The following is a 25,063-nucleotide window of genomic DNA, read 5'->3' as shown; positions in this document are numbered from 1 at the left end:
AACCAAGGCTGGAAAGACCAACTTCAGGTAACTAACACTGCTGTTTGAAAAATCTGTTTGTCATTCTGACAATTTATAATTAAAATTTTGCTGGAATTTTTTAAAAACTTTTATTACTTTACTTTCTGAAAATGACTCTAAAGTCAAATAACTCAAAACCAGGACTGGAAAGGCCAACTTCAAGTGACTAATGGTGTTTTTTTTTAACTTACCTGTTAGTTTTCCTGGCGAGTTATAGCAATTAGTTATGCTAGAGAAAATCCTCTACAACTTGTATCACTGTAGTTTTTCTCTTACTGCTGTAGACTAGATGTAAAAATTGGATTTAATGCTACTTATGTTTTTTTAATTTAAAAATTAAACTTTTTGTTTTACCTTAATTTCCCTTTATGAATTTTACTAATTTTACTTTAATTTTAACTATTTACTAGATATTTGGTGCAGAGAGCCTAGTTGCTTTGCACCATAAAGCACCATACCAACCAACCTCCTAATCTTTTATTCCCCAAACTCTTCTATTTCCTGTGATTTGTTCCCTGTCATAGTAACTGGTTGAGTTTGTCAGCGTCTTAGATTGGTGTATTTGGATTTATGCATAGAACATCACCATCTCTTCAGTGTTTCTTTTCATCAAATCTGTCATATCACCATGTGTTTGGCTACTTGTTTATGCCGTTTAGTGGAAGAAATCACTCAGGCTAGAATGGGTACTATTACTACTTATTCCTCTGTTGCTCATTATCTGCTCTATCAGGTTGTGTCTTTCTCAAGCATGTGTTGTCTCCCTCCCATGGCTATTCAACACACATTATTCATTTTAGTTCCTGCTATTCCTCAAAAGTGAGGATTGAATATGAAGTAAAAGTGAGCAAGCTGTGCCTCAGTACTATTGGTGGAGGGAGTTCACATGCTATATACATGTTCAAAATTGGTATAATATATAGACTATTGTGTATAGTGTTAAAATTTTTTACCAATGCTTGGGGGCAGAAAAGAAGACCAACGTAACTTTGTATCATTGGATTTAAGTACCTGTCAGAAATACATGTTCAGGATAAGACAATGCTAACTTCCATGAAGCAAACTTTTACAGTAATGTTTTTTCTTGTTACAGAATTTGCTGCAGGCATCTGTCCTCAGGTGCACATCCATGTGTCAAGGATAGACATTAAAAATGTTCCAACAACTGAAGAAGGGTTAAAACAATGGTTGTTTACCATGTATCGAAATAAAGACAGGTAAAATAGCTAATGTTAATGTTTATGAAATTGCAGGTGAACTCGGATGATGCAAAGAAATGGTAAAATGCTTAAATCAATAACTGAAGAGTCTAAAACAATTGCTTTATACTTTAATCCAAATAATAAATAAGTTTATAACAACAAATCTGTTATATTCATTTAATCAGACATTCAACATTTTGTTTAACAGCTTTTTCATTTTATAGTTATGGTTTGTGTGTTAGTGAAATGTTCCTGAAGAAGCTGTGAAACAAATTGTTGAGTATTTAGTTGAACAAAAGTAAGACATTTGTTGTTATAAGACCATTTATTACTTGTATTAAAGTGTCATTTATTTAACATGCACTACAGGAATTAAGTAATTTTACTTTGTTGAAATAAAGACTGGTAATTTAGCTAGTTTTAATTTATATGGTAAAATTAGGTAATGCAGGGAAATGGAGAAATGTTTCAGTAACTGAAGAATGGTTAGAACCCAATAGTTTTATACTGTGTGGAAATAAATACAGGTAACATAGTTAATTTTTTATTGTTATGGTAAACTTAGTTGATGTGAAGAAAAGGTGATTGGTACTTCTGTAATAGAAATATGTACTCAAAATTCTCAATGCTTTTCTTTTGTATTTTCAGGATACTTAGCAGTTACTATGACAACAACGAACAACAGCCTTTAGTTGATGTTTTTGCTCATGGACAGAAGTCGCCTACTGCTTCTTTTTATACCATTAGTTCATTTATGTTCTTCATGGTATTAGCTGTTCCATTCATTGTAACCCCTTTTGGTCGTAGTCTGTACTGGAAACTAGCTACCTTTGGATCACTTTCTGGATACTTGTGGTTAGGTATTAAGTCATTAGCCTAATATACTTGGAGCGTAGCGTGAATGTAGATTATCTGGTTACTATTGGATGTAGTATTTAGGTTCATGACACTTCTAAAAAGTGAAAATAAATTCATAAACTCAAAATATGCAGTAGTTTTAGTGCATGGATAATATATCTAAATCTTTCACACATTTTACATTTTGAAGGAAATTGGAAGCTATTGATATGAACATATAATCTCTTTTATTTTAATTTCTTAATTATCCTGAGAAAAATTTGCAGGCTTTTTTTTGGGCAATACTTCCATATGTTTCTGCTTTATATTCCAATATAACCTAACACTAATTCTAAAACAAATTAGATAAACAGCTGTTTAGTTATATAATGTTATAATCTTCAATTGTTATTTGCAAGTTAACTTGGCCAAAAAATTTATTGACCTAGATATAAAATTTATATTTTTTGAGCATGTCACATTGAATGAATAAGATTAGTTGACAAATGGTGTGTTTTAGGTGTTTCTTTTTTGATTTATTTAGAATTAACAAAAAGTGACTAGTGCTTTTATAGTAAATTTAATAAGTAAACTGAATTAGAAATAGAAAGATAAGAAGAAAAAATATGAAAGGTAAAATTAGAGAACCAGTTTTAAATGTAATAAAAATATGATTGAAATGTTTTGTTTTTTTCTGTTGAGGTAGTGACGGAACTGAGGTTTTGGTTTGTATCACTTGTGATGTCTGATATGCTATTTTGTTGCATAATAAGTGGTATTACTGAGGTTTCTAGTTCATATCATTGGTGATTTCTGACATGTTGTGTTGTGTAATCAGTGGTATTTTTGAAATTTTTGCTTGTATCATTTGTGATGATTAACTGTTCTGTTGTGTTGTCAGTGTTATTATTGAGGATTGTTTCTATAATTTGTAACAGCTATTAATTATTTATGTAGGTAGTCTGTGAGATTACTGAGATTTTAGTTTACTTTAAATAACTTAGAATGAAGGTTCAATTCTAAAAGGTAGAAGAAAGTTAAGTATCATGATGTATATAAACCGATACTCTTCCACAGTGTAGAAACCATGCATCATAGGGAAATGTTATTGAGTTACATGTCTCTCATACCAGTAGTTTATATTTTATTTTTTATGTTTTCCCTACTTTATCATTAGATGACAGAACCAAATTTTAGTTTGGTGTTTGAAGTAATTAGTTTTACTCGTATCAAAGCCTTTCTTAATATTATTCTTCACACCAAAAACTAACGTTTTAAGACAACCAACTTGTAAGCAGATGAACTACAGTATTGTTTTCTCTTTTAAGGTTAGTGTGAAAGCTAGTACCTTAACAACAGTTGATTTACTACTGCATTAAGTTTTAACATAAGAGTAGTTTTACCACTGTAGTAGCTTTAATAAATAATCTGGTATATCTAGCAATTTAGAACAAGAGTTGGTTTATCACTACTGTCAGTACAGAACAAAAGTTGGTTTATCACTACTGTCAGTACAGAACAAAAGTTGATTCATTATAACTGTTGCTCTAAAGCAAGAACTAGTTTACTGTTGCAGTATAGAACAAGAACTGGTTTGTTACTCTTGTTCAATTTAAATAAGAGCTGATTCACCATTGCTGTAAGTTTAGCTGGATTACCATTGCTATAGGTTTAGAACAAGAGTTTGTTTATTGCTTTATTATTTAGAAAGTTAAAGAAAATGGTTTTTTACTATAGTAGGTTTAAAACAAGAGTTGCTTGATCTATACTGTAGGTTTAGAACCAAAATTATTTACTTTTCTAGCAGGTGTATAATAAAAACTGCTTTATAGTTGTTTTTGTCTGAAGGGCAGGAAAAGAGCTGGTTTACCACTGTAATAAGCTTAGAACAACAGTTTTTTTGTTTGTTTTTTCTGAAATAATGTTAAAACAAGATCTAGTTTACCATAATGTGCATTTCAAGTATAGCACTTGTAAATTGAAATTGGATCTTCTGCTTTATTGGAAATATAAGAAAATATAAAAAAAAGATAATTTTGACAAATCTGAGAAATAGGGTACTTTTTAAATAAATAGCCACCATTTATGCATTTTCCAACAAATGGTGATCACAAAAGATATACTTAAAATGCTTTCACTTCACATTATTAAAACATGATCTATTTTATTATAAGGACTTGCATATTATGTAAGAATGTTATCTTTGAAATTAGAAAACAACTGGGTAGGAAGTTAAGTACCTATATGCATTATATTTTCAAATGTTGTCTTTGCTCAAATTAGTGATTTGAGTTGGGATTAAATACTAACATGTTAATAATAAAAGAAAATTATTAGTGAAAGAAAAATGCATGAATATGTTGGTCTTGTCACATCTGCTTTAGTTTAACTCCAGGTAAAGACTATATTCAGCCACAAGATAAACTACTTCAGGTGATGTTATCACAAGGTGGGAAAGGAAAATTGTAATTGAAAAAATACTTTCATTTTAGATTTGCTTTTATTTAAATTATATCCATAATAATTCACAAACAATGAATATAGTGAGGTTAACTGTTTGATTGTATGAAGATTCTGTTTACATAAATTTACAAACCATAGAACTGAAAAAAGAAATATTAAATTAACCTTTTATGAGATCTGCTTTTACGTGGAAGAAATAAAGAGTACAACTACATGTTCTTTCTCTTATCAAACCTTTTGTTGACTTTATTTATAAAAATCTAAAAGTGGTAGACATATGAGAGAAGAATGATAAATATATAAAATTCATTTCCATGATTATTTTATGTAGTGGAATACATATAAATAATAAGAGAATGGCATTAAGATGTTTATAAGAATTTATTTTTTGAACATAATTTTATTTAATTGCACAAGCATTAAAACTTTAGGATGGTTTGATTAAATTCAATTTTAGTTAGCCTTATGGTTATTTGATTCAAATCTCTGAGCAGTAAAACCAAGGGATATATTAATTAAAAGTTAATTTTCCAGCTAATTTCACAATTAAAATGTGCAAAGCTATAAACCATTGAACCAGAAGAGACTGTAGTTATTGTTATTCAGTTAACTCTAAGATAAATTTATTTAAAACCACATTATAAGAGTGCCCTACTTTCAACTTAACCTCAAATCTGTTCATTTCTTCATGTAAGGAGAGCCTTAATATATGGTTGTTTTGAAGTTAAAATAATTTTATTTAATATTACTAGACATCTGATTTATTATTTACTGTACTCGTCCAAAGTGTTTTAATTTAAAAAAATGTGTTACAACTAAGAAGAAATTGCACTTTTGAGCCTTCAGACAAAAATTATCTTGACAAAATTATTTAAATTGTTATGTATTAACTACATTATCCTTCCTGCTATTTCATTTAAGTAAGACTGAGATTTGTTGTAATAAAAACAAAAAAGAAGATCCTTATTGAGAGTTATATAATTGTATTCATATAATGGTGAGAAATATGAATTTAGTTAATATTATGATATTTATTAATTTAATATATAATACTTGGAAAACACAAAAGGAATGAAAGAAAACAATAAACCTAATAACAGGAACATTTTGGAAGGTCTTATCTTTTGAAAGTTAGTAAGTTTATTGGTTTGTGAATATAGACTTTTATCTATGTTATTACTATCTTATCTTGAAGTGATAAGTTGATTACCTTTTATTTTTACCAAATATTAATTTGTTTATTTAATTTTCACATTTAGTGTAAATCATATACATTTGTATAAGTAATAAACTGCACCTTTATGATCTTTCAATTAAAGTGTTTAAAAATGTGTTATTCATGTAGTAGCATGAAATTAAAATTTTAATTTCACGTTACCATATTTACTATTTTATCTATTATTCAATTCTGTTATTATTATTTACTATTTTATCTATTATAATGGTATATGTGAAAGGTTCAAAAAGAAAAGCCTAATTTTGTATTTTTACTGTTAAAACATTAAACATGCATACTTTTTATAAATATAAAAAATATAGTTTATGAATTACATTTTGAAATATTTAGAGATTAGGTAAATACAGAATTATGCTTTTGTACTTTCCTTACTGAAAGTATTATCTTCTGAACATGGAAATAATTTTTATTTTAAATTTTAACTTTTTTTTTAAATATAAGTAAAAATTTCAAAATAATGTTTTATTTCAAAACATTTTTTCAAGATTAATATTGTAGCTGTTATTTATGTGTGAAACCATGAAAGACTTTTCCTTAATTTTGAGAAAAGCTCAATTAGAATTGGGCAGGTGTTATCTAGTTTTTAGTCAGAACTTTGAAATTATTATATGTAAATATAATGCAGAAAAATAAGTTTTCATTTCTTTTTGTTTATTTAAAAAAATAAAGTTGACCAGCTATGACTAGATAAATTATATGTCACTACATAGAGGAACCTTTTAGCTACATGGGGTAAAGAAAAGAAATTTTCACACTAATATCAAAATATTATTGTAGTTGTCATTAATAAATTCAGCTACTGTAGTCTTTAGATTTCCATCAAAGAGGAAACAAAACTAAAAATATATATTTGATTCTTTTTGATGTTTCACTGCTCAGATAAAATATTTATATATAAATTGTGCTTATTGATATTATTAAGTAATCAGTTTACAGAAATGTGTAGTTCCAGTATTTTAAAATCTTAAGCAACAGGTGTCAGATGTTTATTTATGGAGTAGAATGGATTGTGTTTTAACATAATGTTGTTGTTTCATTAAGTTATACTTTACTCATTGTTAAAGTGGTTTTCAGTTTGTTTCTTTGTTTTTGTCAGAAGAGTTTTTAATTTTAATTGTATTGTGTACCTACCAGTATCAATGTCATATTCCATGTTAATTTACCACCACCAGTGACAGATCATTCTCAAGTTGTGCAGTTACATTTATTTGACTAAGCATTAAAACATACAAAAGTTTATTCAACAGAAAAAAAAGTCAATTCTTTTCTTTCTCTTTTGAAATATTAAGTTTGGCACATGGAAAACATATAGAATACAGATTGTATAAACTAAATTCCACTTTACAAATGGAAATATTCTGTAGTAAATATTTTAGAAATGTTGCTATCACTTAATGCATAGTTAAAAAATGAACAGTTCTAAAATCCTAATATAAAGACAAATAAATATAATTTGATTATAACAATAAAGAAAGTACATTTTAAATTCCACACATTAATATTTGAACAGAACTGTGTCACATCTTTATTTCATGTGTTACATAGAAAAGTGGTTGTATCTCTCAGCTGCATAGAACACTGAATGTATCTGCAAGCTGTTCTGTCAACCATGCAGAACACTATGTAAGTTTTATCAGCAGTATAGAACATCAGTTACATCTGTCATATGTCAGTTACATAGAACACTAATTGTATATGTAAGCTGTTTCATTAGCTATTTGGAACACTGGATGTATTTGAAAGCTTTTATCAGCTGTATAGAACCATTGTCTGTAGATTAAGCTGTTTTGTCAGATGTGTAAGACACCAGCTGTAAGTTTTGTTAGCTGTATATACCATCAGTTATATCTATAAGCAGTTTGGGCAACTGTGTAGAACACCACCTGTAAATTTTATCAGTTACATTGGTTTTATCTGTAAGCTGTGTAGAACACTGACTGTATCTATAAGCTATTTTGATAACTGTGCAGATTAGTGCCTGTATATTTTATCTGCTACTCAGAAGACTGGTTTAATCTCTACGTTTTTGTCAGCTGTGTAGAAGACTCGTGTCAGTAAACTGTTTTGTTCCCTATGTTGAAAAGTAACTGCATATGTAATTTCTTTTGTCAACTATATAGAAAGCTGGTTCTATAAGTAAACTGCTTTTAGCTATGTAGAGTACTAGTTGCATCTGTAAATTAGTTTTATGATATATAGAACAATAGCTGTATTTAAAAACTGTTTTGGTAACCACATAAAACCATGGTTAAATCATTAAACTGTTTTGTTAGGTATAGAGAACAGTTAATACATGTGTTAGATATCTAGTTGTGTATGTTACATCTGTATTTTTAAACTACCACTACATTTGTTGCTGTTCTGTCAGATTGGTAGAATAGTGATTGTATTTATAAATTGTTCATGTTTAGGCAGATGCATGGAACAGTGACTATATATTTAAAATGCCTATGTGTTCAAGGTTTGCTGTATGCTTGAAACCAGTGGTTCCCAACTTTATGAACCATCTGAATTTTATTTTTCTCCCAGCTGTCCACCATAGGATTTATACACCATGCTGCCATTTCTATAATTATGCAATCTTCCCATGGATCTCTTTATTTACAGGTAACCAAAATTTCAATCAGTTGGTACATATTATTTTTGAATAAAAGTTTTGGAACATAAAATGGACAGTTATACATTGGTTGAGGTTGGATAGTTCTGAATGTTAGAAATGATATCACACATTCTTTCTTAAAGAATTTGCTTTACTAGAAAGCAGTGTTTATTTCTTCAAAGGAAAATCATAATGCTAGATGGTTTTCAAAGGTAGTTTGTTATTAGCAGGATTTTGCAAACTTGAAAAAAAGAGATTTGTGAAAAAATCAGGATATTAAAAAATTCTCAAAAGAACCTGCCATTAATTAAAGGATGTCAAAATTGTTAAATAATTACAAGAATTATATACTGCATTACCTCTAAAAATGTCTCAAGGATACCAAGAAATGCATAATACTTTCAGACACAATACAGCTGACATTGTATGAGATCACACATTTATTAGCCAGTGGTGTATTTTTTAACAGGTTCTTTATTTACAAAGATATATGATTTGCCTCTGTTCACTTTCAAAGTTGTGGAATGAGCAAAAAAAATGGTATTTGTCATTAAGCTCAACTAACACAGTTTTATCTAGACATGCTGCTAGGAGGGTTCAAAATTATTCATTGGATGCCTATTTACTTTATCAGATGTTTTTTTTACTAAATAATCATATTTGTGTCAATTATGGTACGTTTTTTAGTTGATGTTATATTCAAATCATTTCTGAACCAGTGGTGAGAATGAATTCAAAGCTTTCCTACTTAAAAGATGACCTTGAATCATGAAACATGATTTAAATATCTATAACTGTAAGGCAACTTTCATGATGTTTCACGGCAGTAATATTGGTTCATATAAAACACTGTAATTTATATATATGGGTGAGTAAACCATACCAAGTTTAAGTACTCAGTGTTAAAAGTGTTGCCAATATATTCCAAAGTGTTGTTTGTTCAGAAAAATAAAAATTTGAGTACTACAGTTTTACAAATGTTTCAAAACCTTTATAAATAATATATATGATGTTAAAAATGTCTTAGTAAATATCCATACACATACATTATAAATATTTTAATATCTTTTAAAATATAATTCTAAATTGTTTTGATTGAGGTTTTGCCTCTAAATGTTACTATCAATCATTTTTCCATATTAAAGATGGTAATTCAACTAAGCATGTGCTTAAAGTTCCAGTAAAAAAACAACAACATAGAAAGTTGTATTTTACTAGCTGTCACTGAAATACAAATGCTTGAAATTTCATAGATAGTTTATATATGAGAGAATGGACAGTCATATGTGTACTAACTGTACAATCTCTCCTGGTAAAATTTCATGAACTTTTCTCCCACCCATTTCATTAGTTGTATCTTTACCAGGAAAAACTGTAGGAAGGATTATTTTATTTCTTTTATAAATTTATTGTAATTGTTCACAATACTTTTTATGACAGTTTGTCAAAAGCCTTAAAAGTAACTGGTACCTAAAAATCAACTGATTTGTCTGAGTAATGACAGATTAAAGGTTAGTGCAAAATGTGAAATGGAAAATATGAACAAGATATGACCACATTGTTGGGATCTTTATCAACATTTGTTTATCAGAGCATTCCCCTGGTGGAAGTAGTTGTAAACTGTTTGATAATGCTAAACAAGCCTTAGCATTTTCATTTAGATAGTGGAAGTGAAATATGGTTTGATTACAGAATTTGGTGCAACTTGGGTTGTATTAAGCTACTACTGTGACAACTGAGAAAACGGTTGTAATGGATACAGAAATATTGAGTGACTTCAGGAAAAGTAATGGTTGGTTTATTATATTTGATGAACAAATGAATTTTTGTATAATATTTTTACTTTATACTCATGCTTTTAAGGAAAAGTAAAAAATACTGACAATGCTAACAAACTGGGCCTAAGATTGATACTCTCAATTTAAGTTTTTTGTTTTTTTTAACACATAGGTAATTAACTAGTCCATGAAATTAAGTTTGCTTACACTTACTTTGAGCTACAAATATCATTATAATTTGGAATTACTGTAGTTTCTCAATAAAGTTCCTAACACAATTCTAAAGAGTTTCAGCATATAGGTTATTTTGCACAATGTAACTTCATACCTGTGTTAAAAGTTCACCTTGTAATTTATGGTATGTACTCATCATATTGTAATTTTAAATATTATTGCTTTATTAAGAAACCACTGTTATTTAAAACAAAAACTAACATTTATGTATGTGTGGTTGTTGGTGCATAGACAATACTGTAAACTTGTGTTATTTTCTGAAACACAGCATTGTAAAGTCAACAATGTGTTAATATGCCTTATCTAATGGTATACAGTTCTGTACATTCCTTACAAACAGTTGATGTTTGTGGTTACTTTTTATTAAATAAGCCATATGTGCTCATTATTGTTATTTTGCTAATATTCAGAAACAAACATCACTGTAACATTAAGTATACATGATCTGTAACTTGCTCTTGCCCTCTTATAAATAAACACTTCAAAACTGTCAGACCTCTGAAGGAGAGGATGTGGAAGTTCTGGGTTGTAGCACTCTATCTTCTTCATTTTCATATTTCTTGTTCTTTCTGCAGGAAGGAATATTAACAGTTAAGAAACAAACCACAAAAATTAGTATTAGTACTGAAGTTTCTAGGTCATTTAAACAAGAAAGATAAAAGTGACTGAAAAATTTTATATTCCCTACATACTAATGTAGTTTGATGGGGAACACAAGATTGAAGTACAAACAACTTTACATAACCAATGTAGGTAGGCAACTTCACTGGAGAAACTGTATTGAATAGTATATTATACAATCAAAAATCTCATCACAAACAGATTGTACTTTTTGTTTTTCCAGAAGTATTGACCAATACAATACTCTGTGTATAACTTGGCTCCTTAAACCAATTAGATATTTTTCATTATATAAAAAATTATAAATAAAATATTTTAAAAACTTTACATTGAAGTGCATGATGCTTTTACAAAGTACATGGAGAAACAGTAATGAATGACACTGTAATCTATGAACAATGTATCTGTTTGAGTGAAAGATGGCATTATATAGAAATTGTTTCATTAAACAGTTGATGAAAATAGCAAAATTGTTTCCCAGTTGTAAAAATATATTGAACTGTAAAATAAACCAAAATCTCTTCCTCCAGTATTATAGTGTATGAAAAACTTACCTCCTTAATCGAATGATGATCATTATGATGATGCTGTTACCCAGAACAAGCCCAATTATCAGGACAGAAGGAATGAGAATGTCTAAAGATAAGACAGATAATTTTACTATTACATAGTTCAGTCTCACTGATTTATTTCAGAAGCTGTATATTATTCAATTAACCATAAGTGAGCTGTTTAATAAAATACTCAGTTGCAGTTATTTTTTAATGCCAAAAGTGAAAAGATGTATAAAATGGAAATTCTGCCTACAAATTATGAACAATAAATATTTGATATTAAACTACCATCAGGTATGTTTGTAAAAATGTGGTTGTTGAATTTTAAAATAACTCGGTAAATAAAAACACTGGAAACAGTGATGTTGGAAATACTATAGCATAACGTAATTTACAATAGTAGAACAGGTTCAGTACATTGTTTATCATTATGAGGTATAATAGATATTCCAAGAGTTTTCTAATAAACAAAACATTACTGTTGTTTTTAAAAAAAATAACTTCTGTCACATGATAGATAAATCCACTCTCCCAGGATTTACCAAAAAAACTGGAATATAATTTTCAGCAGTTTGGTTTTATTGAATAGGGAACAGAGTACAATACAGTTATATTGGGAAAGTGTGTGTAAAACGTACAAAATTACATAACATTCATTGTTTATGCTAATACTGGCACAAATTAAAATTATGTGAAAGCCAAGCTTTCTTGAGCTTTTACTATAGACAAATCTAATGCAATTACATCATTTGCTGTTGTGTGTCTGATAATTGTGAATTAAAGGTATATATATATATATATATTTGTGGATATAGTTTTAGATCTAGTTATATGCATTTTTAAATGTTTGTTTTTGGCAGAGTCCTGTTGTTCAGAATTTTCATTGACATTTGTATTCTCTAGGAATATAAAAACATAGAAATAATTAAAAAAAACTTGTTTAATCTAATCCACAGTATAAACTATAGCAGTAAACATGTCCCTAGCATCAGGTAGTGTGAATTCCATACCCTCATATTTTCAATCTGTATTTTGAAGTTTGTAAACCATTTATCTTACATGTCAGTCAATGAAATTACAACACCTTTGTTATTATTGAACCAATAATAATTTGCCTCACCACCTATTGAGTGCTTTTTGAGGCTTTATGGAGATACCATTAAGTCATGCTGAAGGAATACAGATTTATCATTATGCCATGTGAGTATGGACCTAAAGGGAGGAGACGCATATCAAACTGGTGTAAAATAAAATACCTTCAAATAGAGAAGAAATCCATTCGTTCAAAATGCCATAAACGTTACAAGTATGCTTAATGCTGTGTACCTGAGGATTCCCATTGAGATTATGTAACAGAAGTGATCCAGGCTATGTTCCAACTTATTTCATTCCTGGTGTATCCTTCAACAAACCAGTTTGTATAAATCTCAAGTATTTAAGAATGAACATGATGTCAATAGGCAACAGTCATACTGAATAAATCATGTGCGTAAAACATATTCAGCTAACTGTTGTACTGCTTGAAGCATAACCTCGGGTACTTTTTATGCATGGATTACCATTGCTACTGGAGCCTAGAGCTGCAAAAATTAAGTGAAAAGTGATTAGGTTTTGTACCCAATTCATAATATGTGGAAAGATGAAAGACCACACCACCTGTAGCAAAACGGATATGGTTGATTATTTTAAGAGCACACATGCGGAAGCAGTAGACAAATAAAGTGGAATAGATGTTGATAAATATCACAATATAATTAATGATGAACATTGAAAAGTATCACAAGCTAATTGATGAACAGTTTAATTTGACTGCACTGATCAAGTTTCCTGATAACTTGTCTTCCAAGATTCTACTGTGTAAACATGTAAGAGAGTTCTTGTTAAACATCATTACAAGGTTATCTGACATAATTCTGTTTGCATTTTTGGATTTGAGTAATACTATTGCTGTAAAGAGAGTAATATGTACTATGCTTTCTGTGTGGGTGAGAAATTTTATTTCTTGTCTTGAATTAGGATATAGCTGCCAAAATATTTAAAAATACCAATTCTTTTCTACAAAATCCTCTGGCTGAAGAGAATAAGGTTGCAATACTAGATTTAGATAGAACATATGTATATAAATAAACAGGGCTCTATGTGCATTTCAGCAGCAAAATTGTACTGTGCCACATATCAAACCAACAGTAGGCACATTTGTATTGGTTCTGGTTCCATATATATTTTGATAGATAAAATAATGATGAGCATTTACCCATTGCATATTCTGAAAATATTTTAAATATATTCCCATGTTGATACAATCACACAAGGATGTAGTTGCATCCACTACTCAGTACATTTATGTTGGTCATTAAGTCATAGATTGCTGATCAGTGAAATTGTTAAACATTTGCACCTTGGTTCAACCCCAAGGCTGCTATGAATAGAGGATTTAGGGACGCATTGATCTTCACTGACTCTTAAAACCCAGGTGCCATTCTTTCTCTTTCTGGATGCGACCACCATCCTGTAGTGGAGCCCAATCTTTAAAAGCTTGCCACAAGAATAAGTTGACTGGTAGAAGTGGTAAATGATCATGTAAAATGGTAAGGGCCACTGGACATAGTATTTACCAACCTAAACAAATCTTTTATAGAGGAATACTCAAGATGTTCTAGTACTTTTTGTAAATCTATCAGCCTGTTCTCATGCATAACACAGAAGCTGATTCTGCTCGAGTACAATGTATGCTTGAACTAGTAGAATGACTGAACATGTACTAGAAGTTTTAACAAGAATTGATACAAAGTAAGACTAAAACAGATGATGTGACTTTGGGCTTTTCAGAGTAATGTGCAATGTCTGACACTCAGTGTAGAGTGACATAGACAATATGCAAGAATGAATTGTAATATGTGTGAATCAGTTGTGAAAATGATGATCTTTCCTGATGTAAAGATTTAGCCTACAGTGTTTTACACCCTGGGTTCACGATGACTGTCAAAATGATTGATCTATACTAACCTAATACTGCCTGTGTTATCTTGCTGGCACAACAATGATGAGATGCCATGTGCACAAAGCAACAGTAATGTGGTTCTCAAGAACCAAATGAGACAAGAGAAACTTGCAAGGAATCATATCATGATACTGTGACAGTGATCAGTGACACTAGCAACGACTAAAAGTGGAATGTAAACAATCAGTTTTACATGGTATATAAAATATTAAACTTTTATGGATGGGTTATGAACAAGACTAAAATAATTTTCGGGTACTCTAGGTGGCTTTCAACAATTGATATAATGTGAACATATGTAAATTACAAATTCTAAAATATTTATGAAATTCCCATTTTAAAGAACCCTTGTTTTTGGGTAAAACTACCATAAAAAAGTTGGTTATTGGCATGCATAAATTCAAAATAACTAATTAAAATATTACATTTTTTTTCCTCAGTGACATTGTATTTATTTTCAGTTTTATACAAAAACTAATTAATCAGTACAAAACATGAGGATAATGGTAATTATTTTGTGATGTTAATTCTCTGGAGTTTATAACATTATTAAATTTTACTGAACTTTTATTCCAATTTAAAATACATTTCTTTTTATGTAGATTAGTACTCCTATGGTAATGTATGTAGTAGTATATGTTATTTTCTATTTAATAGAAATAAGGAAGGAATCATTCTTTGTATTGGATCACTGTTGTCCTCTGGAATACATAAAACAGTTTTACATATAAATGACGCTACTACATCAATACTGCAAAAACGAATGTTATATATTGTTATAAAACAAATTCATATCTTTGGGGTTGAAATAGTAAATTCTGTAATGTTTTTCAAATAATCCTTTAAAAACTCACAAGCCAATGGGTGCAGGTAATGTTTATTTTCAAATAAAATTATTTAAAAACTGTTTGAAGGAGTTTAATAATTTAAATGGGGTTTTCTACTTTATATTCTTAATAAACACACTAGTCCATATCTTAGTTATTTAACTTCTTCCATAGGACCTCAAAGATGGTTGTAGTTGAATACTTAGAATTGAAAATTTTCTCTTAAAAAATTTGATATGTTTTTCTTTGCTACATTAAAACTATGAACTAGCTTATTCTGAACATAAATCTGTGGTGTTCACAGAACTTTTCAAGGTATGGCATGGGGGTATAACAGATAAGTTACAAGAAACTGCATAATTAACTAACCAAGTGTATACTTGTTTCCCAAAGTAATTTGTGTACTGCTAAAGTTTTATTAAATCTCAGATTATTCAAACATTTCTATATCAAATTTAAACTAGAATAACTGATATAATTTAATTTTAATTCAGCAATTTTTCACATAAACGTTGATGTTGTATTAGGATATTGATATCTTAAATTTTATAATTTACAGTAAATGAAAGGCAATTTTAAGTACATCTGATTAAAATTTAAAGTTTAAAATATGTGATTACCTTCTATGTACAATTGCTCCTTGAAATCTAGTTCATTCTCTCTAATTGTATGACTGTTGCTGATGTTTAATATGATAGACTTCATTTCACTTCTATTCCATGCCTGCACCATCTCGTCTGAAGCTGTAATAAATTACTATTGACTTTAGTATGAAATCCATTACTTGGCAATATTGCATCAAATATATAGTACTGAATACATATCTGAGAAATACAGTAAATATATTGTGTAAAATCCAAATGTGAGCTACACAAACGTGGTGTTAACACCGTGTACAAGAAACACAATCCATATCTTATTTACGCTGATAATATATAGCGTTTAAATTTATAGCAGAGAGAAACAGAACAAAATGTCAAATTCATGGTGTCCACTGAATATAAATTTTCATATCTGCATTTTGTTGGGGTGTTTTTCGTGTATTTTACCTGTTAGACCAGCGTTTTTTTACTGACTATATACTATAATATCAATATATATTAAACAATTCCAGCCTCCAACCGCCCTCAGCTGCGCTTGTGTGAAAAGCAATGCATACGTATTAACCAACCCCAATATAATCAAACAATATTTGAGGTAGTTTTGTTAGCAGGAATTCGAAAGGTTGATACACAAACTATTTGATTTTAGTTTTGAACAAGTTTCACTGGTAACGCCAAAAGTTTTGTTTATTTTGTCTTAAATTCGTAGCTGTAAAACAGAATTTCAAATAAAAGCTCTTCAGTTTACGATCTAAAGTTGAATCCTTCATAAACTATGTTCTATCTATTTTATTTTTGAGATTTGATTTAAACTGTCCATTAAGCAGAAAATGAGAAATTTCTGTAATCAGTTTTTTTTTGTAATATATACAACAATGCAAAAAAAAAAAAGAACTGATTGATAAATAAATGGAAATGAGTCTAAAGTTAAGTAACTAATTAAATTTATTGACAGGCATATGCAAAATAGAAACCAAACAAAACTATAAACAGTATATAATATATATAAAGAGAGTTTAATCACACCATAAACCGAGTCAAAATTCTTCCAAACTATAGATCTATACAACTCTTAACTTAAAAAGTCGGCTCCAGTGAAATGTATTTAACCATACATGTCTACTTAGTAACATTTCTTTTAAGAAGTTTTCTGACGTGTCACAATTCACGAAGTTCTAATGACATTCTAGAGCATGGGAATTAAATTCTTAAATAATTACGTATTTATACATAAATATACATATTTACAATAAGAATTCTTACTAACCACTGCAAATTGAGTTTATGAAACACCTTTGTTCCATGACCTTCAAAAAGTTAATCATAAGACATTTTATGTAGTACACGTTATACAAGTTTGATCAAGATCGGTACAAGTGATTGGAGCGAACCAATATGCTACACAACGGGGACATAAAAACAGTAAAAATATTATTAAACACATTTTCCAAAAGTCTAAACTTTACTTTTATTCTAATGAACGTGGCTATACAATCAAATAGTGGCAAATCTAGATTTATAAATTCTCAAAACTAGGTTTTGACACCCGTGATGAACCCAGAACAGATGCCTCGTTTATGAAAAATACAAGTACTTTTAAGATCACTATCTGTATAATTTTCAGATGTAGAACAAATTCTGTTACATCTAATTAACTGAGAGTAGTAAAGATTATGAAGTAACTTATGTGGAATATTAATTTGTATTGAGGAAACTTTACATCTGGAAAGTGTTAGTTTTATTTGAACTTGACTGACAATAGTGATAACTAAATTGAAGTTGTTGTTTTAATGAAAGATCTTTTTGGTCAATCTATTCGTTTATTTGATGTTATGCACAAAGCTGTACAATGGACTGTATAGTTTTCCCGGTACAGGTATCAAAATCTCTCAGATTTACCATTGAGTCACCGAGGGGGGTATTTCAGAATGGGTTCTTCAGAAAAATTTTTCGAAAATTTGCTACTGGTTCAAATATGCTTTCACTACGAGATAAAATGTTAACACCAAAACTCACTTTATCAAGGTTCTCTCTCCGTCGTGTTATGAACTAGCGAATTTTATTTTACTTTGTTATGGTTTCGTTTACTGTTCGTTCTACCGTTTACTTCAACTATGAATGTTTAGTTATATTAAAGCGCTAACTCACCTGCTACCTAGAACACAATGAATCTGAGTATGTTTGTATCAAAGTAATACAAGCTTTCCCGAGCGGCGACGTACAGCTAATAGTGTTGTGAAAGATCATGTAAATTAGCTATTCACATGAGATGCAATCTCATGTTCTAACCACTAAATAAAATCCCTGCCTGGATTTTAAATGAGTTAGTTAATGACATATAGTTAGAACGAACCATCACTGATTTTTTGTCGATAATCTTATTGGAGGTATTTAATTTTGGAATTTTTTTTCCTAATTCGTTTATTTATGGAAGTAATTATTAACATTGATATATATGATCTGTTATTCATTAACGTTTGCATCAAGTCATGGCAAGACACGTATTTATTAAGTTAGAAAAATTTATATTAAAATTGTTTAACATTTTTATTTTAGGTTTCTGTTGTCACATTTCAATAATTTATGCATTTATTTTTTGTTCTAACCTTGTCGTAGTAGCTTTTGTTTAAGTTCGTTTTAGTATCAAGCTAACATTACCTTGCAAAGTTCAACTAAACAGATTGAATATTGTTTCTTATCAATAAAGCTTCTGAATCGGACAAATAAACTTAAATACAGAAACAAAATTCATCATTTTGAACGGCTAGACCATTCTCTCACAACTATCTGATATTAGAAATGCTGCCAACAACGTCTTCTTCACGATACATACATATTAGCATAACTACTTACACACACAGTTGTCCATCGAAGCATTCCACCGATTTCCATCCACACAGTAGAGAAAACGGAAGTTTTGAAGCGTATCATTAAACAGGTGATCTTTACAACACATGTATAAGGCTGAGCTATCATTACGATACACCAGATATCCAAGGGTGGGAGAAGGTAGAGTGGGGCATCCTTGAACTGAAAAAAAAAAAAAAAATCAGGTTAATGAATCCAAAATTTTTATTACGCTATGTAGTGATGATACTGACATGAAATAAATGTCCCCCGCTAGTACAGCGGAAATCAGGGACTCGATTCTCATCAGTGAATTCGGCAGATAGCCAGATGTGGCTTTGGTGTAAGGAAAACACACACACACACCCGAAATAAATAATAAATACTGTACAATTCGTATCCTATTAAAACAACGGATGCTAAATGTTTTTCAAGATGACGTAAGCATTTTAAAAATATATTTGATTCGGAAGAGATTTGTTTTAAAATACAAATGCAGTTGCACAAAAAATCATAAAACGAACAACTAATTCATAATAATTAATGTGAAACTATCTATTCATATTAATAAACAGGTTTGGGATCGCCATAGGCTGCTAATAAATTCTCTCTATGATAACAAACATGTTTAAAATTATCTCCGTACGTGCACAATATTTACCATTCTCTCCACATTAAAAAATGTGTTTCAAATTGTCTCTATACTTATATTGTTCTAAACATTCTTTTCGCGTTAACAAGTACGTTTATAATATTTTCATTGATTACTTAGCCTTTGGCAGTTTCTATTTTTAAAAACATGTTTCAAATCATTTTTGTACTTGTATTTTGATATTCTGTTAACAACACTTGAACATTATCCGCACTTACTTTTGTATCTGAGAAGGAATCCGCGGAGGTTGTTAAAACTTATGGATTGAAATCGAATTGTCAGTTGGTCGGTGTGAGAATGGACATACTGTAGGGCTTCTGCTGACTCTCCACACGCAGAGATTAGCGGAATGCCCCCTTCCATAACTGTGACACCTTCGTCACAAATGAATCGATCATGGTAGCGGCGTGGGTCTTTAAACGACACGTCCAAAATTTCTACACTTATCGTTTGACCGTCACCTGCTTGGATGTCCCACGAGCAGTTCTCCAATTTCAGGTAGAAGTGGGGATAGCCAGGGGAAACGATGTATCCTTCAGGGTCACGGAGTTCCGTGTTACAATACTTGTTCACCCCTATTTCTGTTGCAAAAAAATTAAGTTACTTTAAAAGCAAACGTGTTGTGTAACGAAACTAAAATCTGAAATAATTCCATACTGTTAATTAGATATAAATATTTCCAACAATTAAAGTTGCGATAAGCCTATTTGATTTATATTTCTAAACAAACCAAAATGTAACAAAACAGTAGATTTGTCATCATATTCTCAAGCACCATCCATATTCAAACAGACAAACATTACTCTTACTTCTGCAAGGAACAAAATGAACAGAACTTCAAATACTTCTTTGAAGTTTTATATATGTGTAAATATATAAACTGTGTATTTAATCCGTGGTGACGAGAAAATCCACTTCTAGAGAAAATTATACATGTAAAAACGGCTGGTATGGGTAGAGAAAGCACTATGTAGATGAGCGAACAACGTTCTGACCTTCTTCGGTCATCGTCAAGTTCACAAAGAAAGAAAGGGCTACCGACCAATAGCTGATCACATGCTTGAAGGCGGTTATGTAATTGAATGTAGGAATGTAGAGGGCGTGTTCAGATGTTGGATATATTTATTAATATTGGTATAAAGGTGTTCCTTTGTATTGGTTTATTTTGGGCTTGAGTTGTTGCATAAGTTAGGCTTCTTCAATTTTGCATTTGTTTATTTAGTATTTGGGTGTTTTCTATGGATATGTTGTGTTTATTTGATATGCAGTGTTCGAAAACATGTGAAGATGACTTTTTGTATTCTTTGAATCTGGTATCCATTCTTCTACTTGTTTATCCAATATAGAAGTCGTGGCAGTTATCACATTATATTTTATAAATAAAGTTGGTGTGGTGTTTGTCAGTGTAGTTTTTACATAGCATAGACCTTAGTTTTGTGTCTGGTTTTTGAATAAATTTGGTATTAACTGGAATGTCATATTTTGTTACCAGTTTTTGCCGAATGTTGGTTATTTTTCTGCTGATGTCGGGAATATACGGTATACAGCAGTATATGGTTTCGTGATTTTTTACTTCGTGGGATATATTTACTTTTGTTAGTTGATTTTGCTTTTTGTCTAGTTTTGTGCGTATAATGTTTTCTACGGTTTGTGGAGAAAACTTGTCGATGTTGATGAAGTATTGTTTTATTTTGTCTAATTCGTCGTTAATTTTATCTGGTGAGCATAGTTTTATGGCTGTGTTTATTTGGTTTCTTAGTATGTTGAGTTTTTGTTTTGTTTCATGTGCTGAGTCCCAAGGAATGTATAGTCCAGTATGGGTGATTTTCGGTGGATTCTGCTTTAAATTGTGTATCGAATCTTGTAATTTTGAGGTTAAGAAATGATAATTGATTGTTTTCTACCTGTTCGCATGTGAAGTTAATGTGATTGAAAAAATTAAGTGTGTTCTGTGGATGTGAATCCCGCAATCGTGTCGTCTACATATCTGTACCATTATAGTGGTGGATGTAATGTTGTGTTAATTACCTGTGTTTCAACTTGTGTCATAAAAATATTGGCTATAACTGGTGATACTGGATTGCCCATGCTTAGGCCATTTGTTTGTATATAGTTGTGGTTATTTAACATGAAATTTGTCTTCATCGTGGTGAATTTTATGAGGGTCGCTAATTGGTTGCATCTTTTACAATATACAGAGGACATCGTTGGCCTGAATTCTAGTGCAACTAAATCGACATGTCATGACACGATCCTTCTGAGTGATTTGTGGGAGAGTCCACTATAATTTCAATGTTTCCGATCCAGACACTGCTTCCTAATGGAATTGTAATTTTGTAACATTATTATCCAATGTATTACCATACCTTAGATTTTCTTAAAGTTCATAAGATGTATCAATAATGCAAGATCCATTATAATTATAAACTCTTGTCCATATGTACAGCACAAAAAGTGTTTAACAAGTACTACAACTATTGCAAGCAGTTCTTTTTTATGTCGAGCAGTGATTGTAGTTAGAAGTCGTCAGTCCACAACTTGCATACATTATTACATGTTCTGCACTATCTTGTGCCAGCGACAGTACTACTTCATTATTACTGAGTGTTTATGAAGTATAAATGGTCAATCTGATTTCGAATAGGTTAGCAGTGATCGTCACTTAAAATGTATTTTAATGAACGAAATGACTGTGAATTGGACACTTATCTCATTCACTAAACACATCTTAACTGACAGTCATCTCATTCACTAAAATATATTTTAACTGACAGTCATCTCATTCACTAAAACACATTTTAACTGACAGTCATCTCATTCACTAAAATATATTTTAACTGACAGTCATCTCATTCACTAAAACACATCTTAACTGACGGTCATCTCATTCACTGAAACACATCTTAACTGATAGTCATCTCATTCACTAAAACACATCTTAACTGACAGTCATCTCATTCACTAAAACACATCTTAACTGACAGTCATCTCATTCACTAAAATATATTTTAACTGACAGTCATCTCATTCACTAAAACACATCTTAACTGACGGTCATCTCATTCACTAAAACACATCTTGACTGACGGTCATCTCATTCACTAAAACACATCTTAACTGATAGTCATCTCATATCGTATCGCTTTACCTGTACATGTACATGTACAACAGGTACACACCAAAGACAAAAATTACCGCTATTTGTAAAAATGACACCTTTGATTGCGAGGTAGCATTCTATTTTATTGCCCTGATATAAACTCTACACCTTTGAGTAAGATATTTGTGGTGAGTATTATGTAGTGCTCCCCTCCATCCATAAATACCCATAAGTCTGAGGCTTACAATGCTAAATGCCAGGTGTCCGTACCCATGATAAACACAGCAGGATAGCCCCATATACAATACTGTGCTTAACGTTAAACAAACGAACAAGCAAGTGTATGATACATACCTGTTACCTGTTTTATGACTCTTGTAAGAACCTTAGAGATATCTTAAAGTTTATTTGCATGCTTAAATATTCATGAAGATATACACACACCATACATATCTATTAGAAAATGGTGAAGTCGCACAGATATGAATATAAAATGTATAAAACTAGTTTGTTTGATAAAACCAAGTAGAAACAGCGAATTATTACCAAACTGCCAACATAAGCGAATTGCTTATGTGCTGAAGGTATGTTTGATTCGTGTTTTACTCAGCTGGCCACTTAATCCCACGTACACACATTATCAAATTTATGAGCAGTTCGCTTATTTACTGTCTCTGTGCTGAGGTCATATTGGTAACACAGTCCTCAACCATCAATCTCAGTAGTTCTTTATTACTTCATCTACCACCACGTTGTTCATACTGATTCTATCTGCCTGAAAGTTGAGAGTTCAATGTTCATAACTACGAAGTAATATGTGAACAAACTCAACACTCCTAAAGATGACTATTCAAGTAAGTGTAGCCTCATTTCTTGGTTTAAAAGTGTTTTACGTATAAGATGTATCATGACAGCAGACAATGACAACACATTACCCTGCATTTGTAGCACACCATAAAGAATCGCTTGCACACTCAGAGACATTAAAACCATCTTTTAAATATGCATTTGTGTATTCCATTTTTCTCTTAAGCAATAGGTATGTTTTCTGCAGAACTACATTTCATTTTACCTGTTGCAAAAATGAAACTTGCTGAACAACTTATGTAGGAGGTTTATCCTTAAAATATCAATGGTTCAAAGACAACTGACTTTATATGGTGAGTGACAACGCCAAAATAAATTCAGAAATGCATATTTCCATTTACCATTTGCCAGGATAAAGTTTATGTTAACTGGTTAAATTGGTGGCTGGCAATTCAACGACAGTCATAACATATTTAGTATCCAATAGACACTCAATCTTATATGCATGTATCATGATAAGCTTTCAAAGTAGTGCAAAGTCCATGGTTGTCTGAAACAGCCACAATACCCCTGAGTGCAAGCTGATAGCTACACTTGGTAAAGATTGTATCCATACCTAACTCATAATATCTATTGATCTTTAACTTATCAGAGCTGCTGCAGCTACAGATTGTTTTCAACCCTCTTACTTTTAATATGGGATAGAAAAGAAACTGATTTGCATCTTTTATTTCCACCTCACAACAGAATATGGACAATCCCACATTAAGGGGTGGATCTTGATAAGCCAAAATTGAAACGAAGCCTTTGTCATTCGATCTTTAGAGTACTTGACTGCACTATATACGAAGTGATATGAATACCAGTGTTCCATTTGGAATCATGGTAGCTTCATTGCAATATATTTTAGCAGATGAAGCAGTGAAACTGCTAGGAGACCTTTCATTTGATACTTGAAATCATCACAAATTCATGACGTTGTTTCAGAGCCAAATCAACCATATATATGGGTTACGTGGCCATTTGCCCATGTTTATTAAAATTTTTTTAATGGACAGGAGATTCCAAGTTCGTGTGGGTTCGACACTTTCCCTTCTTTTCTACAGGAGCTTGGAGTCTCTCAGGGCTGTGTTTTGAGTGTCACACTTTTCAGTATAAAGATAAATGCCATCACTGAACATCTCCCTCTCACTGTTGCAAACGCACTCTATGTCGACGACTTTCACATCTTGTGTTAGTCGTCAAACATAAGATATATTGAGCGGCAACTACAAACTGCCCTCAAGCGTGTACTGACGTGGACCACGGCGAACGGCTTTAATTTCTCTCTCTCTAAAACCGTTTGCATGCCCTTTTGCCGCCAACGAAGTATTCACCCTGATCCTGAACTCCGTATCGGTGAAGTTTCGCTGCCAGTGGTCCCTGATACCAAGTTCTTGGGGCTTATCTTTGACCGTAAGCTGACCTTTATACCACACATCAAGCAGCTACGGGTCAAATGCACAAGAGCACTGAACATCCTCCGTGTTCTCTCTACCACCAGTTGGGGAGCGGATCGATGTTCTATGTTAAAGATATATCGTGCTCTTATTCGATCGAAACTCCACCATGGATCAATGGTCTATGGCTCTGCCAGACCCTCGGCCTTAAAGATGCTGGACCCCATTCATCATCAAGGACT

The 25,063-nt window shown here is 31.0% G+C and overlaps 2 protein-coding genes across 8 annotated transcripts in view; one reads left to right on the top strand and one right to left on the bottom strand.

Annotated features, from left to right (window-relative positions):
• Positions 1 to 11,855, top strand: part of LOC143230413 (1-acyl-sn-glycerol-3-phosphate acyltransferase epsilon-like) — a 40,695-nt gene extending 28,840 nt beyond the window's left edge. For 2 of the 6 annotated variants that reach the window (XM_076463926.1, XM_076463924.1), the window contains 4 exons: positions 1,115 to 1,238; positions 1,872 to 2,083; positions 8,290 to 8,367; positions 11,523 to 11,855. In XM_076463926.1, coding sequence (XP_076320041.1) covers positions 1,115 to 1,238; positions 1,872 to 2,083; positions 8,290 to 8,367; positions 11,523 to 11,530 — 422 coding nt within the window. In that variant the 3' untranslated portion in view covers positions 11,531 to 11,855. Of the gene's footprint in view, positions 1 to 1,114; positions 1,239 to 1,871; positions 2,084 to 8,289; positions 8,368 to 10,051; positions 10,255 to 11,522 lie in introns of those variants that run through there. The other 4 variants (XM_076463922.1, XM_076463925.1, XR_013016430.1 and 1 more) reach the window with 3 other exon arrangements.
• Positions 6,945 to 25,063, bottom strand: part of LOC143230414 (uncharacterized) — a 57,721-nt gene continuing 39,602 nt past the window's right edge. The window contains exons 4-8 of one of the 2 annotated variants that reach the window (XM_076463927.1): positions 19,694 to 20,056; positions 18,830 to 19,006; positions 15,995 to 16,117; positions 11,547 to 11,628; positions 6,945 to 10,940 (exon numbers count right to left, since the gene is read on the bottom strand). In XM_076463927.1, the coding sequence (XP_076320042.1) occupies positions 10,862 to 10,940; positions 11,547 to 11,628; positions 15,995 to 16,117; positions 18,830 to 19,006; positions 19,694 to 20,056 (824 nt within the window). In that variant the 3' untranslated portion in view covers positions 6,945 to 10,861. Of the gene's footprint in view, positions 10,941 to 11,546; positions 11,629 to 14,995; positions 15,249 to 15,994; positions 16,118 to 18,829; positions 19,007 to 19,693; positions 20,057 to 25,063 lie in introns of those variants that run through there. The other variant, XM_076463928.1, reaches the window with a different exon arrangement.

Source organism: Tachypleus tridentatus, chromosome 10, assembly GCF_004210375.1.
Source record: "Tachypleus tridentatus isolate NWPU-2018 chromosome 10, ASM421037v1, whole genome shotgun sequence".
Classification (NCBI taxonomy): domain Eukaryota; kingdom Metazoa; phylum Arthropoda; class Merostomata; order Xiphosura; family Limulidae; genus Tachypleus; species Tachypleus tridentatus.
Note: the sequence above shows the minus strand (reverse complement) of the source record. Positions and strands in the feature narration are given on the sequence as shown.